Source organism: Notolepis coatsorum, assembly GCF_963971535.1.
Source record: "Notolepis coatsorum genome assembly, chromosome: 11".
Lineage (NCBI taxonomy): Eukaryota > Metazoa > Chordata > Actinopteri > Aulopiformes > Paralepididae > Notolepis > Notolepis coatsorum.
The window spans coordinates 76784742-76802010 of record NC_140175.1 but is presented as its reverse complement, the minus strand read 5'-3'; the positions used below and the strand labels follow the sequence as shown (position 1 = coordinate 76802010).

Genomic DNA, 17269 nt, shown 5'->3' with positions numbered 1-17269 from the left:
TGCTATCAACGTTGGTTGTTAGGCATGTTTGGTTGGAGCAATCTCCTCTTGGGGAAGAGGATAGGTTTTCTCTCCTCACGACTCCTTTTTCCACAGATAGTCTTTTTGGGCATTCTGTGGAGGCGCAGGCGGTTGTTGATCTGGGTCCTACACCGCCTCACGCTGTGCAGCCAGAGGTGGGAGCACGGTCTCGTCAACGACTGTGGCGAGATCCTCGACAGGCGGCCATGTTTCCCCCGCCAGTGGTGCCCTGGGTGGAGAGTCAACAGGGTCCCACAAGGCCGACAGCCTTGGCGGCCGAGGGATCGGCCATTTTGGGTGAATTCGAGTTTGGTAAAACAAGCCATCGTCACTTTGCCGCGAGCAGCCCGCTCCCCGTTCAATCCTCTCTCTGTTACCCACGGAAGCGGGGCTCTGATCGTTCTCCTTTGGCTGCGGGCCGCGAACCTTCCTTGAAGCGCATGCGGCCCCATTCTTCACTTCTCATGGGGACAGGGGCTGACACCCAGTTGATGGCTGAGCCTGGGTCTGTCCGTGAGAATGTTCTGTTGCGTGGTTCCTGCACCACACGTTGTGTGTTGGATGAGCCTGGTGTTACAGCTGCCACTAGCTACAGTGGTCAGCAGGGGGACTCGAGGCCTCTTCTGTTGAATGCACAGCAAGGGTTACCCCGGCCTCGCCTTCGCCAGGCGGGGTATCGCGCTGATGCCTCCCACTCCCGTCACAGCGGCAGTGGTCTGCAAAGAAGAGGCGAGCGTGATTTGGGTGGTAGCAATATCACTGCAGGGCTTCGGCGTGTAGGAGCCCATGGGGTCCTCATGCCTTGCGTGTCTAGCTGCGGAACAACTCCTCAGCATGCGCTAGAGGGGTGTTCAGGGGGGGGTGTGTGTCAACCAGTTTGATGACAGCTTCTCCCGTATCAAACCGGCCCTTTCTGTCGGGGTCCCCCCTTGGGTGCGTCGCACAGCGGGAGGGACCGGGCCAACTATCTACTGTTCCTTGCGGCCCAGCGTCAGTTGACGGCGGGTGCGCTGTGGGATTATTTTCACATATGGCGACAAGAATGCCGTCTTGTGGGGTGGATGGACAGAACGTTGAGGCAGGGGCTTGTGTTGCAGTTCGCACAACCCCACCCTCCGTTCTCAGGTTTGGTGCCGACCCTATTGTCAGGGTCAGACGCAGTGACAGCCCTGGCCGACGAGATCCAATCTCTGTTGGCGAAGCAGGCCGCCATTGTGGTTCCGAGAGAGGACGCGATGTCAGGCGTCTACTCCCTTTATTTTCTGGTACCCAAGAAAACAGGGGGGGTCAGACCTATACTGGATCTGTCCGCGTTCAATCGGTTGATTGTAGCGAGACCGTTCAGAATGTTGACCGTCAAACTCCTTCTGCTTGCTGTCAGAAGGGGAGACTGGTTCACCTCCATAGACCTGAAGGATGCGTATTTTCACGTCCCGATTTTCCCTCCTCACAGGAAGTTCCTACGGTTCCTGTTTCAGGGCGTAGCGTACGAGTACCAGAGGATGCCGTTCGGTTATTCTCTGGCTCCCCGCACATTCACCAAGTGCGTGGCGACTGCGCTGGAGCCTTTACGTCGTCGGGGGATACGAGTTCTATTCTATCTCGACGACGTTCTACTCCTCAGTCGTTCGGAGGAGGTTGCCAGGTCTCATACCAGGCTGGTGGTGGAATTCCTCACCAGCCTGGGTTTTGCTGTGAATTGGAAGAAGAGTACCCCTCTTCCCAGTCAACAGGTGGAGTACTTGGGCTTGACGTTGAGGTCAAGGTCCATGATTGCAACCCTCTCGGAGCAGCGCCAGGTGTCTATCCGTCACGCGCTCAGGGGTTTCCGTCTGGGAGGGACGGTCACGGTGCTGCAAGTGATGCGTCTGCTCGGCATGATGGCATCTGCTCACACGGTGGTTCCTCTTGGCCTCCTCTTCATGAGGAGGATACAGAGGTGGTTTCTCTCTATGAGAATAGATCCGGTGAGGGACAAATGGAAACGGTTGACGGTTCCTTTGTCGATATGGGGAGATCTCGCCCACTGGAGGAGGCTGGGTATCCTCACCATTGGGGTCCCCATGGGCAGCAGGCGCTCACACGTCACGGTCTTCACCGACGCCTCTCTCACGGGTTGGGGAGGGACGTGTCGGACCCACGCAGTGGGGGGCAGCTGGACGGAGGTTCATGCTGGCCCATCTACCCCGCATATCAATGTGTTGGAATTGAAGGCGGTCCTCCTGGTCCTCAAACGGTTCGACCACCTGGTGGTAGGCGAACAAGTTTTGGTCAGGACAGACAGTATGACGGCAGCGGCGTATATCAACAGGCAGGGTGGGACTCGTTCCATCCGCCTGCTCCGGGCGGCGGTCGAACTTTGGCTATGGGCATCCCGCAGGCTGCGCAGTCTGAGGGCGCTCCACATTCCTGGTACAGAGAATATGGGCGCGGATATGATGTCTCGGGCGGTCCTCATTACGACAAGTGGGAACTCCGCCCCGACATAGTCAGACAGATCTGGGATCGGTTCGGGGAGGCCTCGGTAGATCTGTTTGCGTGCCGACGCTCTCACAAGTGCCCCTTGTGGTTCTCGCTCAGTCGAGCAGATCATCCCCCCTTGGGGGTGGATGCCTTCTCGACCTTTCCATGGCCGCCCGGTCTTCTGTACGCCTTTCCTCCTGTACAGCTGTTGAGTCAGCTGTTGGAGCGTATACGGAGGGAGCGCAGGACAGTGATCCTGGTCCCGCCGGACCGGGGCACGGCAGTGTGGTTCCCGGTCTTGATCCAGCTTCTGGTCGCTCCTCCTTGGGTCATTCCTTGGTCGGCGACGGCCCTCTCACAGCACGACGGGTCACTGTTCCAGTACCCGATGTTGGGCCAACGACTGTTGGTGTGGCTGGTGGGAGGGTGAGTCTGGAGAGGATGGACCCTTCGGTGGTTGATACCATCCGGAATGCACATGCTCCCTCCACTGTCGCGCTTTACGCGGGCAGATGGCGTGCGTTCCAAGAGTGGTGTAAGGCGGGGGGCTGGGACCCAGTCTCCTGCCCCCTGGATGCTGTCCTGAGTTATCTCCTCTCCAGTCTCTTCTTGGTAGACTGTCGGCTTCGACGGTGAGGGTATATATATTTACAGTCAAATGTTCCTTAATATGCACTGTCTCTGTATTTTAAACCAATAAATACAAATACAAAAATATGCAGCGGCTATATCCTCCTATCATGAGGGAATTGAGGGGACTGTCTTGTTCAGCCACCCTCTTGTGAAGCGTTTCCTGCTTGGCGCTCGACGCGTTAAGCCGGTGCAACGCTCCTTGGCTCCGACTTGGGATCTTCAATTGGTCCTCGGTCGGTTGTCCTTGGCCCCGTTTGAGCCGCTCGAGCAGGTGCCGTTGGAACGGCTGTCTTTCAAGACCGCGTTCCTGCTGGCTGTCACTTCCGCTAAACGCGTGGGTGAGCTCTGTGCTCTCTCGGTACGTCCAGAGTGCCTGTCTTTTCGGGCCGATTGCGGTGCCACTCTGCAACCTAATTCTGCTTTCATGCCTAAGAATATCCGGAGTTCCTTCCGCTCCCGGGATATTGTGGTTCAGGCGTTTCGTCCTCCTCCTCACGCTAGTGAGTTAGATGCGGGCCTTCACCTGTCATGTCCGGTCCGTGCTTTGGGAATTTACCTCAGCCGTACTCAGGACCTCAGGGTTACTGATCAGCTTTTTGTCTGTTACGGTGGTTCTCGTGCCGGTAAGGCACTGTCGAAACAGCGCCTGTCCCATTGGTTGTGCGAGGGAATTGCCCTCTGCTACACATTGGCTGGGCAGGATCCCCCTGGGGGCATCAGGGCGCACTCCACTCGTGGGGTGGCTGCCTCTGCCGCTCTCCTGGGTGGGGCCTCGGTGGAGGACATCTGTGCTGCAGCTTCATGGTCCTCCCCGGGCCCCTTTGTAAGGTTTTACCTCATGGACATGACCGGGGGTTCTGTCTCCCAGGCGGTTCTGGGGTCTGTGGCCTTTCCTGCTTCCCGTCCTTTGGTAGGGTAGCAGGAGTGTGTGGGTATGGGCCACAGTGTGTTAGGTCACACTTGGTTCCGCCTGTGCTGTGTGTTCAAGGGGTTCTAGTTCCCTCTTGCTCGCACTCAGGTGGAGTTGACTGCGCCCCCCCTTCATTAGGAAGGATGGGGTGACAGGGCTCCCCAAACCCCTTGATGTGGGCTTACGGGTCCTCAGGGGGTACATCTGTCGGGCCTCGCGTCCGCTCTAAGCCATATCTCGATAGGCTTTAAGAGCGGGACGCGATAAGCCAAGTACGAATATATAATGATAGGTTATGTATATAACCTAGTTATATGAGTACTGGCTGAGCGTCCCGCTCTTAAGCGGCCCTGAGTTCCCTTTTGAGGGATATTTTACTGGAACGGGATTTTGGCGAGGAAGGGTGTATTGGTGACCATGGTTACGGTCTTATAGGCTGCGCCTCCATAGAGGCGGGACCCGGTCAGGTGTGGGTGTACGTGTTTTTTCCGTGATGGAGTACAATAGGTACATGAGATAAGGGGTATCTCGATAGGCTTTAAGAGCGGGACGCTCAGCCAGTACTCATATAACTAGGTTATATACATAACCTATCGTTAAGAGTGGTCATAGAGGAGGGAGGTTCCAGGATGCTGGGTCTAATGAGAGCGGTCATAGAGGAGGGAGGTTCCAGGATGCTGGGTCTGTTAAGAGTGGTCATAGAGGAGGGAGGTTCCAGGATGCTGGGTCTAATGAGAGCGGTCATATAGGAGGGAGGTTCCAGGATGGGTCTAATGAGAGCGGTCATAGAGGAGGGAGGTTCCAGGATGCTGGGTCTAATGAGAGTGGTCATATAGGAGGGAGGTTCCAGGATGCTGGGTCTAATGAGAGCGGTCATAGAGGAGGGAGGTTCCAGGATGCTGGGTCTAATGAGAGTGGTCATATAGGAGGGAGGTTCCAGGATGGGTCTAATGAGAGCGGTCATAGAGGAGGGAGGTTCCAGGATGTTGGGTCTGTTAAGAGTGGTCATAGATGGGGGAAGAAATGTATTTTGTGGTGTCTGTGATAACACAATTTTATTTTTGTATTCTGTTTTATTAATTTAAGTTTTTTCCATTGTCATTATCGTTGTTAGGGTTAGTACTATGTCCCTGTGAAGTCCTGTTTATTGTTATTGTTGCTGTGTTGTGTTGTCTTGTTTCATGTGGAAGAAAAGAAAGAAAATAAAAGAAATATTTGATAAAAAAAATTGTTTGGGCGTGCCCTCTCTTTGTTAACAGTTCCATATTATGGAAAAACTCCCTTTTCCAGTGCTCTCATGCAGTACATACATTCAGGTCTCTGATGGGTCTGTTAACACTCAAAACTGTGAACTAAGACAAGCCAGTCACCCATGGAAATGACAGATGGTTGAAAAAACAAGGCTTTAAAAGCACTGCCAGTGGGGAGAATCAGCTGTTTGCATGCGTTCTCTTCTGTATCCTCTGTATCCTCTGTTTGCAGACCGTATGTTGCCATAATAAGGTGTAGGCCTACATGTTCTGAGTAACTACTCTGCATTGTATATTGTATATATGTATATATTGAACACTTTTGTCTACGTACTTGACTTCTATTTTATACTTATTATACTTATTTTATACTTATCTATTTTTATCTAGCACAATCTCTGGAGCAAAACAGAAAGAAGCATTTTATATAAAAGTATTCTGTACTTTTGTATGACAACTAATAAAGAAACTTGAAACTAACGCGTGGGTCGGTGTCTTTCTCACACCCTCTTTACATAAACAGACTTGCAAATGGCACCATTCTGTTCTGGTAATGTAGAGCTACTATGAAACATTTGACGCTTTTCCGAATTTAGCTCCGCTCCTCTGTCTGCGCGCATGTCCCATTAACTTCGGAATCACCGTCGAACAGGTGTGCACTATACTCAAGTCATTAACCACTGGGACAAGTCCATTTACAAACCATAACTTCGCACTTGATAATTCACCACATCAAATTCTACTTCTGCAGCTGTGACTGGTCACTTAAACCGTCACAAGTAAAACTCTCCAGGTTTGGATTCTCTCCGGAGACAGGCTGATTACCGGAGACTCCGGGCCAAACCTGGAGGGTTGGCAAGATACTCCCTGTACTTGAAGATATTTAGAAATGTCCCGCTCAGGTCTGCCAGAACAGACACACCCTCCCTCTCCCATCATGTCTACAGCCTGCTCTTCTTGTGCCTCCCTCTGTCCTCTCTCTCTATATACAGTTGTATGTCCTCTATCTCCCTCTCTCCCTCTCTCCCACTCCCCTCTAACTCTGCCCCCTCTCTATCTCTATCTGTCCTCTCTCTCTGCCCCCCTCTCTCTATTCCTGCCCTCTCTCTCTCTCTCTCTCTCTCTCTCTCTCTCTCTCTCTCTCTCTCTCTCTCTCTCTCTCTCTCTCTCTCTCTCTCTCTCTCTCTCTCTCTCTCTCTCTCTCTCTCTCTCTGCCGGGGGACTCTGATGTCCTGCCAGTCCAGCAGGGTCATTTATGTTCTGTTGTGTTTTTCCTACCAGTGGCATCATTTACTGTTTCCTCCCTACGTCCGGTCCTCTGGGCATCTGGGCAAGCACTCACACACACACACACACACACACACACTCACACACACACACACACACACTCACACACACACACACACACACACTCACACACACACACACACACTCACACACACACACACTCACACACACACACACACACACACACACACACACACACACACACACACACACACACACACACACACACACACACACACACACACACACACACACACACACACACACACACACGTAAGCAGACACACGCATACACAAACTCATGAACATATGCATGCGAATACATTTACACAACACACACACACACACTCCTTTTCTCTCTCTCTCTCTCTCTCTCTCTCTCTCTCTCTCTCTCTCTCTCTCTCTCTCTCTCTCTCTCTCTCTCTCTCTCTCTCTCTCTCTCTCTCTCTCTCTCTCTCTCCTCTACCTTTACACGATACGTACCTCCAAACACGCATCTGCATTCTCCATGTGCTGCCCTGGAGCCAGAGCTGGGATCAGCTGTCTGGTTCCTTCCATGCTGCTATTGAACCCCATCCAGCCAGGACCCATATTTGGCAGCCGTTCCAGAAATACCGGTAGGGCTTAGATCTCAAAGCCTACACTCTGTTGAGACATTGCCAATAATGTCCACATATTGCACAGCTAGTAATAGAGGCCTTGCACGGAATGTTGTGTAGTTCCCTGTCTTCCAGCATGGCTGTCTGTAACATAGCAACCATTGTTTTGTACATGGCAAGGGAAGGGACATTGGTTTGTTTATATCAACAAAAACTTAATAATTTGGTGTCACAGTGGAACAGTACTATCACACTTTTTCAGTGTTTTACCTACTCTACTTCTGCACATAAATTAGGCATTTTCTTTCTAAAGTGGCTACCGGCGGTAACAGGCAGCAAGGTTGGAAGAACTAAATAAACATTCTCTGCAAGGCCTCTATAGGGGAGATGTTAGATGCCATTCCACATTCCGTATTTTATATGTTTTGAGAACATTTAAGCAATAACAATACATATTATTGCTTTTATACAGCAGGTTGCACCGCCGGGAAAAATATAGGATGAATACAGACAATTCTAGGGTATTTTATATTGATTTCAGTGAAGTTGGCGTGGATTCTTTTTTATAAAGATGTCTCGTTGCTATGGAATTTCAAATGGAGTAGGCTATCAACTACCATATATATATAATATATATAATATATATAATATGTATATTGTATATGTATATATAAAAATTATCCACTTTTTCTCCCATTTTCTATTTTTCTCCCATCCCAATTTCGTATCATCCAATTCAACCCTCCCCTGTCTCGAATGCTGTTTCTTGCCTCCCACAAGCCGGCTGCAATGTGGACTAAGTCATACATAGCACGAGTCCCCTCCGATACTCGAGGTAACAGCAGTCGCATCTTTTCACCTGCGCGGCGCGATCTTTCAGCGTCAGGGGTCTGCGCTTTGGAGGGGCGCCGCCCCCATCGCTTCCTGATTCTACTGCGCAGGCGCACAAACCGACCTGTAGGAGTCGCTGTCCACAACGCCCGATCCCCACCCATCAGTTTCCCACCCCCTAACGCCCAGGGCGCGTGTATACTTTCGGCAGCCCACTTGTCCTTCCGCATTGCTCTGATTGGCCGAGCGCGCGCATGCGCATGAGCCGCAACGCGCTCCTCAGCCAGCTCCTCAGCCAGGCTCCGCTTAAGGCAATTTATACAAATGGAAGTATTGATTACACCGTAACGAATCATTAAAAAAATATACCCTTAACTGGAATATGTTGTGCCTTTACACATATGTTGGATTATGTAATTGGTTTGTCATGACAAACCAATAAAAAATCGCGAATTAACACAGTAACTATCTACATGCATCATTGTTTAGTCTGGACACGGACGCGTTAAACTAACCTAAAGTTAGTTGTTCACCAACAATCTACAGACACAAACAAACACAGAACCGGACTGTTATATTAAATTAATTGATTGCTGTTTAACACGTCCGTGTCCAGTTGTAAGCAATGATGCATGTAGATTAGTAACTGTGTGTTGTTGTAGCCACCGGTTAATTCGCGATTTTTTATTGGTTTGTCATGACAAACCAATTACATAATCCAACATATGTGTAAAGGCGCAACATATTCCAATTAAGGGTATATTTTTTTAATGATTCGTTACGGCGTAATCAATACTTCCATTTGTATAAATTGCCTTAAGCGGAGCCTGGCTGAGGAGCTGGCTGAGGAGCGCGTCACGGCTCATGGCGTATGCGCGCGCTCGGCCAATCAGAGCAATGCGGAAGGACAAGTGGGCTGCCGAAAGTATACACGTAAAGTCTGCCGGAATCCATATTTATGCGTGCGCACGTGCCACCGGAATCCATATTAGCGCACGCTGCCGGAGAAATAACTTAAAACTACCTTCGAATTGTTCGAGATAGGTTATTCATGTTCATGGAGTCATGTGCGTGTGAATTTGCTAGCATGTTTTTGTTGTGTCCGCTGACACTAGAAGTGCTCTGGAGGCCCAGGTAGCTGCATATTTGTACACTGCAAAAAAAGAAATCTTATCAAGTGAAAATATCTTGTATTTGGTACAATAAGACCAATATTGAGTAGAATTATCTTGAATTATCTTATTCCACAGATAATTTTGCTTATTTTCTTCTTGATTTTGGTCAATTTAATCTTGTTTTAAGAAAATGTTAATCTTGTTTTCTCAAAACAAGATTAAATTGACAAAAAAAAGCTAAATGATCTGCCAGTGGGATAAGATAATTCAAGATGATTCTACTCAATAGACTTATTGTACCAAATACAAGATATGTCCACTTGATAAGATAATATTTGTTTGCAGTGTAGTTGTAATCAAAGTAAATGTCAAGATTAATGACATGCCTCAACACTTGTACACTATTTGTATTGAACATAAATATAGATGATTTAATAGATAATATAATACTAACATACTAACTGTCTAACATACACAAATCATAACACACAACAGCACTTTACATCTAAGAAGTCTCAGTGGCATAGGTTACATTTTTTAATAAAAAAAATTGGTAGCACTTTATAATAACACCCTGTTATAATACATTTTGTTTTGTTTGTTTGTTTGTTTATTAACACAGTTAAACAGAAGTAAAAACAATACATAATAAGTTATAACGATTGTGAAGGAGAAGTTAGAAGCCTAGAGGCTTATCAAGAACGTCCCCTGTTTTATAAAATCAAACATACAAAAATACAAAAATATGCATATTATAAAATACCAGAATACATTAAAAGATTTGTGTTAATACAAACATACATACACACAGTACATACATGCATATACTGTGTACATAATAATATATAACAACCCACCCACCTGCCTACAAACCTACCCACCCACATAACCAAATGCATACCTACATGTATGACCTGTTATCTATTTACTACTTTTGGATGAGAATTTTTTTGTAGTTTGCTTTAAAAATAAGCAGAGATGGAGATTTCCTTAGCATAGGATCAGCTGCATTCCAAAGATTGGACCCTCTATACCTCACTGAGAACTGCCTACGTGAAGTACCACAATAAGGTATATTCAGGTCCCTGGACTGACGTGTAGCATATGAATGAACATCTGAATTAAAAGAAAAAAAACTATTAAAACCATTTGGTAGAATGTAATCATGAATGCATTTGTACACAAATATACATATCTGTAAAGAATTAACCTCAGACACAGTCAGAATGTTTAATTTCTTGAAAAGAGGAGCAGATGGTTCAAATCGATCTGAGAGGGTTGCCAGTCTAACAAATCTTTTTTGAAGTAAAATAACTTTTTGTAGATGAGATGGATGGATACATTTATAAGGTATTTGTAGATAATGAACGAATCATGAACAAACCATTTATATACATTCAGAAATTATTATTACATCATTTATAATTATATTTGTACAACATTTACAAAGTATTTATAACGCATTAGTGGATAATGAACTAATCATGGACAAACCATTTATATACAGTCATAAATGATTATTAAATCATTTATAACTATATTTGTATAACATTTACAAATTAGTTCTACATTATTTATAACTCATTATCAACATTGTTTGTACTTGATTTGTTCATCATTAAATAATGTTGTTTAATGTGTAGTAACACATTTGTAGATGCTTTGAAAAATGGATATGAAAAAACAACTACAGTATACTGTACTGTGATGATGACACAAGGGTAATAATTATTTGTATTTTCAGGCTGTATCGGCGCATATACAGCCTGAAAATACAAATAATTATTACCCTCATGTAGCATACACGTCGGCCCACATACATATACTGAGCGCACATTAGCCAGCCAGCAACTGCGTTCACAGGAATGAGGAAAGGTCCAACCACATCAAGTACGTCTACACAAAATATAGGACTATTAAGTTGTAGGTCGGAAAGGATGGAATAGATTTACCAACAAAAAAGGTGTTTAGCCTGCTCATACCTTAAAAGCGTGGGGCAGCATCAATTCATTGGCTCTGCATCTGCTAATGTATAACATGTAGCTCCATTCAAACTGACGAGAACAAACGTGAACTTTCAACTTTCAAGTCTCAGGGCGGTCAGGTGGCGTAGCGGAGATTGCGTTCGTCACCAACGCCGGAGATGCTGGATTCGCGTGTTCGAATCCAGCTCCCGGCGTTGTCACCAGCTTGGCTGGCCGTTTACACTAATACAATTGGCAGTATTAGAGGGTGGGAAAGCTGGCGAGTGGGTCCTGGGCGTTGTGGACAGCGACCCCTACAGTTCGGTCGGGGCGCCTGCTCAGCGAGGGTAGGATCTGGAGAGAGGTAGTGCGGCCTCCCACACGTTACACTCTCCCAGTGAGAATCTGCGCGGCCAGGCTGGCCTGCCGGCATAGGCGGCGCGTATATAAGGCCAGGGGAGGCTATGCCGACCCAGTCTGCGCATTATTATAGGCAGCCTAGGCTACGATATTGTGTGCGTGTGGGCTGCTGCAGCCCGGTGGTGACAATACGCAAAGGGTCGGCCAACCAAGGTGTCAATGGCAGTAGGTGTGGTGGCCGTTTAACATTCCAGACTGCGGGCAGTAACCAATCACGCCGCATCACCAAACTAACCGATGCCAGTCTGGTCTTCAAAACCCTCCAAAGTCTAGCCCCACCCCCACTTTCCGATTGTTCACCTCCAGGTTCGCGTGTAGTCTTTTACCAACAAACTTGCAGTTCCGCGTTCGGGTTCAGAACTGTTGTACCGGGTGGCGTCTATTCGCATCCTAACACTAATTTCCATTAAGGACAAGTACATTTAGCAAATCAGCCCTCTCCGTGAGAGCTGCCAAGACCTGGAACTCCATTCCAAGTTACATGCCGCCTGGGCATAACACTGGATCACCTGAGGCCAAGGGCTTGCTCTACGAGGGCATGATGAGACTGAGTCAGAGTTAATCAAACCGTGGAAACTTTTTAGAGCTACTATGTACATTGTTTTCAAAGCATGATGAGATCCAAATTATGGAAAACGTTTCCTTCATTGCCGTCGGCACCGCAACTTGTGAACGGCCTTTCCCAATGAGGCGCATCCGAAACTTTTGCTGCATTAAGGTAAGACAATGGTTAATCATATTGGATGCCTTCATTTGAACAATTAATTTGCACTATATGAAATGAGTGGGGCTCGCTGTAGTAGCCTAGATGTGGGTGTGACATCAGAACCTGGACAGCACCGTTTGCGTGCAAGCAAAAAAGAAAAATGTTGCGCGCTACGCGCAAGTTTCATCCGATCTATAGCCTACCCTAATGTCCAGCTCACCCGCCGCCTATGCCTGCCGGCTGGCTGCACATGCGTCGGAGGAAAGCATGTGACAGTCTCTGGTCTCTCGGACCAACAGTAGGGGAAAGTACGCAACAACCAGGAAGGGTGGGTTGGGAGAAAAATCGGAAAAAGATAATAATAAAAAAAAATAAAACGTTCAAGTCTCAAGTCCTCTACATACTCCTGGGTCCTAGTGTCCCCCAGGTTACATGTACATGGCGTGTCAAACGAGACTCTTTTTTCTTTTTATTATAAACAATGTTTATTGGTCGTTGCTTTGTTTGTGTTAATAAAAATGCATTTATCTATAACCCTAATTCTGTCACTGTTTTATGTCACAAAGAAGGGTGGATCCGAAAGCTGTCTACAACATTTGTAACGTGATGAAAAAGTTAACAAATAATTAACAAACTATTAGACATTTGTTAATGATGAATGAATGATGAATAGTCTTCACTTCAGATTAGGGCACACAATAGCATCTTCAAATAATTTATAGATGTTTTATGAATGTCTTAACAAATCATTTGTTGAACATGAAAAGACAAGTCTGGTAATTGATTTGAGTGTATTCATAAAAGTCCACAAATAAACAAACTATTAGACATTTGTTGATGATGAATAGGCTTCACTTTAGATTAGGGCACACAATAGCATCTGCAAATGATTTATAGATGTTTTATGAATGTCTTAACAAATCATTTGTTGAACATGAACAAATAAATGGAGGTACAGTATAGTTGTTTTTTCATACCCATTTTTCAAAGCATCTACAAATGTGTTACTACACATTAAACAACATTAAATCAAGTACAAACAATGTTGATAATGAGTTATAAATAATGTAGAACCAATTTGTAAATGTTATACAAATATAGTTATAAATGATTTAATAATCATTTATGAATGTATATAAATGGTTTGTTCATTATTAGTTCATTATCTACAAATACCTTATAAATGTATTATAACAGGGTGTTATTATAAAGTGCTACCCATTTTTTAATAGTCTAGTTCAGCGGTTCTCAACAGGGGTGCCTAGGCACACTAGGGTGCCTCAGAGAGCTGCCAGGGGTGCCTTGAGATTTAAAAAAAAAGATATATATATATTTTTTTTTAATATGATTAAAGAAAATGATCACTAAAGTGCTATCTGTTGCAGCTGCACTGTTTTCCATGAAAATACCACATTTGGGTAAGTTTGACCATTTCTCAAAAACTGAAAATCATAATTTTCTTTTATATGTTTTGGTAGCTTTTTCATTTGTTTATTGGACAAGTCCGGCAGAGAGGAAGGATGGGAGAGAGATATGGGGGAAGACATTCTGCAAAGGGGTCCGGGTCCGGGAGTCGAACCCGGGACGGCCGTGCACCACCCTGGCACCCTGAAAATCATTATTTAATAAAACACAGAAAAAGATCACCAAGTTACTCTGGATAAAGAACCCCTTTACAGACAACATTGAGACAAAGCTTCCTGACACATCTCCATCCAAACTCTTGGAAGAACTCATTGAAATCTCATCTGATACCACCTGGAGAGTTTGTTTCAGTGAGGTGCCCTTGGAAACATGTTGGTCTGAGTGTGGTGCTGAGTACCAAGTATCTCATGATGCAGCAGTTCCATTCAGCACCACATATCTGTGTGAAGCTGGCTTTTCATCCATGACAGCTCTGAAAACAAAATATAGGGCCAAGTTGAGCCTTGAGGATGACATGCGTGTTGCCTTGTCAAAGATCTCCCCACGTATTGACCGTATTATTAGCCAGCAGCAGCAGCAGACCTCGCATTGAGCTAGAAATGTCCACTGAGTGAACGAGTGCTTATCTTCTGTATTTATTAATATTTTTTGAGAAATGGTAACTTGGTGATCCTTTTCTGTATTTAAAAGAAATACAAGATTTTCTGTTTTTGAGAAATGGTCACTGTAACTGAGGGGTACAATTCCCTGACTGTATTGATAAGTATGGTATCATTAAACCACTACCGCTTGATGTACTTTAACTTCTGGCCATACAGTACACGATATCTAAGTATGATGAACACTTTCCCACATATGAAATCAGGTCCACACAAATATAACAGTCGAAGGTTTAATATAGCAAAAGGTATATACAACATTCACTTAATTACATTTATGATTTGAATGCACTTGTAAGGCAAATGAGTATTCGTAGGCAAATCAACACTGAATGTCCAATCTCTGGTTACGCAGGAAGCAAGTATACAACCTGGTTCTTTAGGGAACTATAGCGATGGTACTTAAGGATTATAGCGGGATACTAAAGGGGTCCTGCTGGTTGTAAGTCAGTAGGGGGGGGGGGGGGTTTGGAGAGCCGTCAGCTGCATCCCATCTGGCCAACGATTCCTGGGGAGAATTCAGGTACAGAACACAGTGCCCGCAGGATCTTGATCCACAGATGAATACACTTGGGCCCTCTTGTAGACGGTAGCTGTAGGCTGTAGGTCCACAACGAAGGAGAAGCGAGGCGGCCTCGGTCTGGGTTGAGTGCCGTCTCACCGGGGCTCCTCTCGGGGGGTAATTCCAACACTCACCGGCGTTGGCTGTTATCCGCTCCACAAATCAAAGCACCCAAAGCAAATAGATATTCCATGCCGTATAGGCTCAGCAGTCGTCCGGGTAGGTAATCCAATGTGCAGGTCCACTCGTCCTCGCCCAGAACTCCTCGGATGAAAGCACCACACGTGGTCTGCCCAGCCTGGTTAAGACTCTAGATAACGCGAGGAAACGATGGGGGTGCTGCTCACTTTAGAACTCTAACCGAACGATGCACCATACATAATAGACTATTATTAACTTAATAGAAATACGTCCCACTCGACGGTACAGTGCCAAACTATGACAATTCAGCTATGAATTTACACGAGGTCTCAATGCCTATTCTGGGGCCAAATAGGCCATACTGCACCACACGTGGGTCGTGGGTGAGGCTTCACGTCTGTTACTAGGTTGGAGGGTAAAGGACTAATGGACTAAAAAGAAAGTTCTACTTTACTTGCGCCATATTTATATGCACGGTGAACAAATAGTACCATTCGTATTTCGGTAGCCGTATTCCTACGCGGAACCGGGGCTAGTTGGGACATGTTCGTCGGCACTATTGAACTTGACTCAAGGGGCCTGTCTGCTGGCGCCAGGTTCTTGTCCAATGAGAGAATGAACTATTATGGGCTGTAGTAGACTAAAGGGATATTCAGTGTATATGTACAAAGAATATACAAGGGATATCAAACGATATACAAATACTATTAAATATATATCCATAAATAAATATATATATTCGGTTTAATCTGATCCTTCACAACAGTCACACTTATCCAAATATGCAATTTTAATGGAAAACAGTGCAGCTGCAACAGATAGCACTTTAGTGATAATTTTCTGTAATTTTATTAAAAAATATATGCTATTTGATTGACTACTACAAGCAGTGTAATGTCAACAGTAGGGCCTACTAAGCCATTTAGACCTGAAACGCCATTTAGACCTTATTTTGAAAGCAAGCACTTTTGTCATCATTGTAGCAAAAAAGACAGGACCGAAAAAGTCTTTATCGTATGTAGGGGTGCCCTGGAATATTTTATTGGACACAGGGGTGCCTTGGCAGCAGAAAGGTTGAGAATCCCTGGACTCTAGTTCATAGCAGTGGCGGTCCTAATTCAGCGGCGCAGAATGCATATAAGGGAAACACTGAATATATATATATATATATATATATACAGGTGCAGCTCGATAAATTAGAATATCGTGGAAAAGTCTATATATTTAGCTGTATTGATGCAGTCATTTGTGCAAAAGGAGCCCCAACCAAGTACTGAGTGAACATACATGAACATACTTTTCAGAAGGCCGACATTTCTATATACAAAAGAAAAATACATCTATTTTAATTTTTTTATTGGTGATACAGAAGTTTGGGCTTTCATGAGCTGTAAGACATAATCATCAAAATTAAAACAAATAAAGGCTTGAAATATTTCACTTTGTGTGCAATGAATCTATAATCTACAAGAGTTTAGCTTTTTGAATTGAATTACTGAAATAAAATAACTTTTCCACGATATTCAAATTTATCGAGCTGCACCTGTATATATATATATATATATATATATATATATATATATATACAGTAAGAATAAATATGTATATGGTACAGTATATACATCATTATTGTACATGCTATCATACAGACAGTTACGTTACTATGTGGTAGTAATCCCATGGTTTACATTACTAATTACAATTGTAAGCAGGTAATCCATAACAGAATACATTTGAAAAGGAACCTTCAAAACTCTAAAAACAATCATGTAAAGATATGGCACTGTGCCAAAACTTTCTTTATAATAATGATCATATTATGTTCCTGGATTGGTGCATCTAATGGATTACATTTCCATGTACTTGTTCAAGCAGGTAATCAGTGTAAAACTGTGTAAAGTAACGGATTACATTTTGAAAGTAAACTTCCCAACCATGCCTGCAGTACTGTCAGTCTCCGCCAGGGGGCAATGGAGACCAGGCTATAGCATGCTTTCCTCTCCACCAGGGGTTCCGCTACACAGACATTATTTCGCTGGGGACCCACCACAGTAATCTCCAACCTCCATATGTCTGGCGCTAATTTTTAGCTCAAAAAGTACTAAATTGTTAGTGAAAATTATATCACAAATCCTCTCCTCATGGACGAGGACGTTAGAACCCTCTACTCTATGCAACTCTGCTACTGTTGCACCCCCCCCCCCCCCCACAGCCCACCTCCTGTGAACACAGCCTGCCCCCCCTGCTGGGATCCACCCAGTGGGACCCGACCCCCACTTTGAA

The 17269-nt window shown here is 45.3% G+C and overlaps 1 protein-coding gene across 1 annotated transcript in view; it reads left to right on the top strand.

The window, feature by feature from the left end:
• Positions 1–4968: 4968 nt before the first annotated feature.
• LOC311237162 (NAD(P) transhydrogenase, mitochondrial-like) overlaps positions 4969–17269 on the top strand; it is a gene marked incomplete at its 5' end in the record, with an annotated part of 51382 nt that continues 39081 nt past the window's right edge. Inside the window, 2 exons of the mRNA XM_084324971.1 lie at positions 4969–5017; positions 5510–5512. Coding sequence (XP_084181097.1) covers positions 4969–5017; positions 5510–5512 — 52 coding nt within the window. The remainder of the gene's footprint in view (positions 5018–5509; positions 5513–17269) is intronic.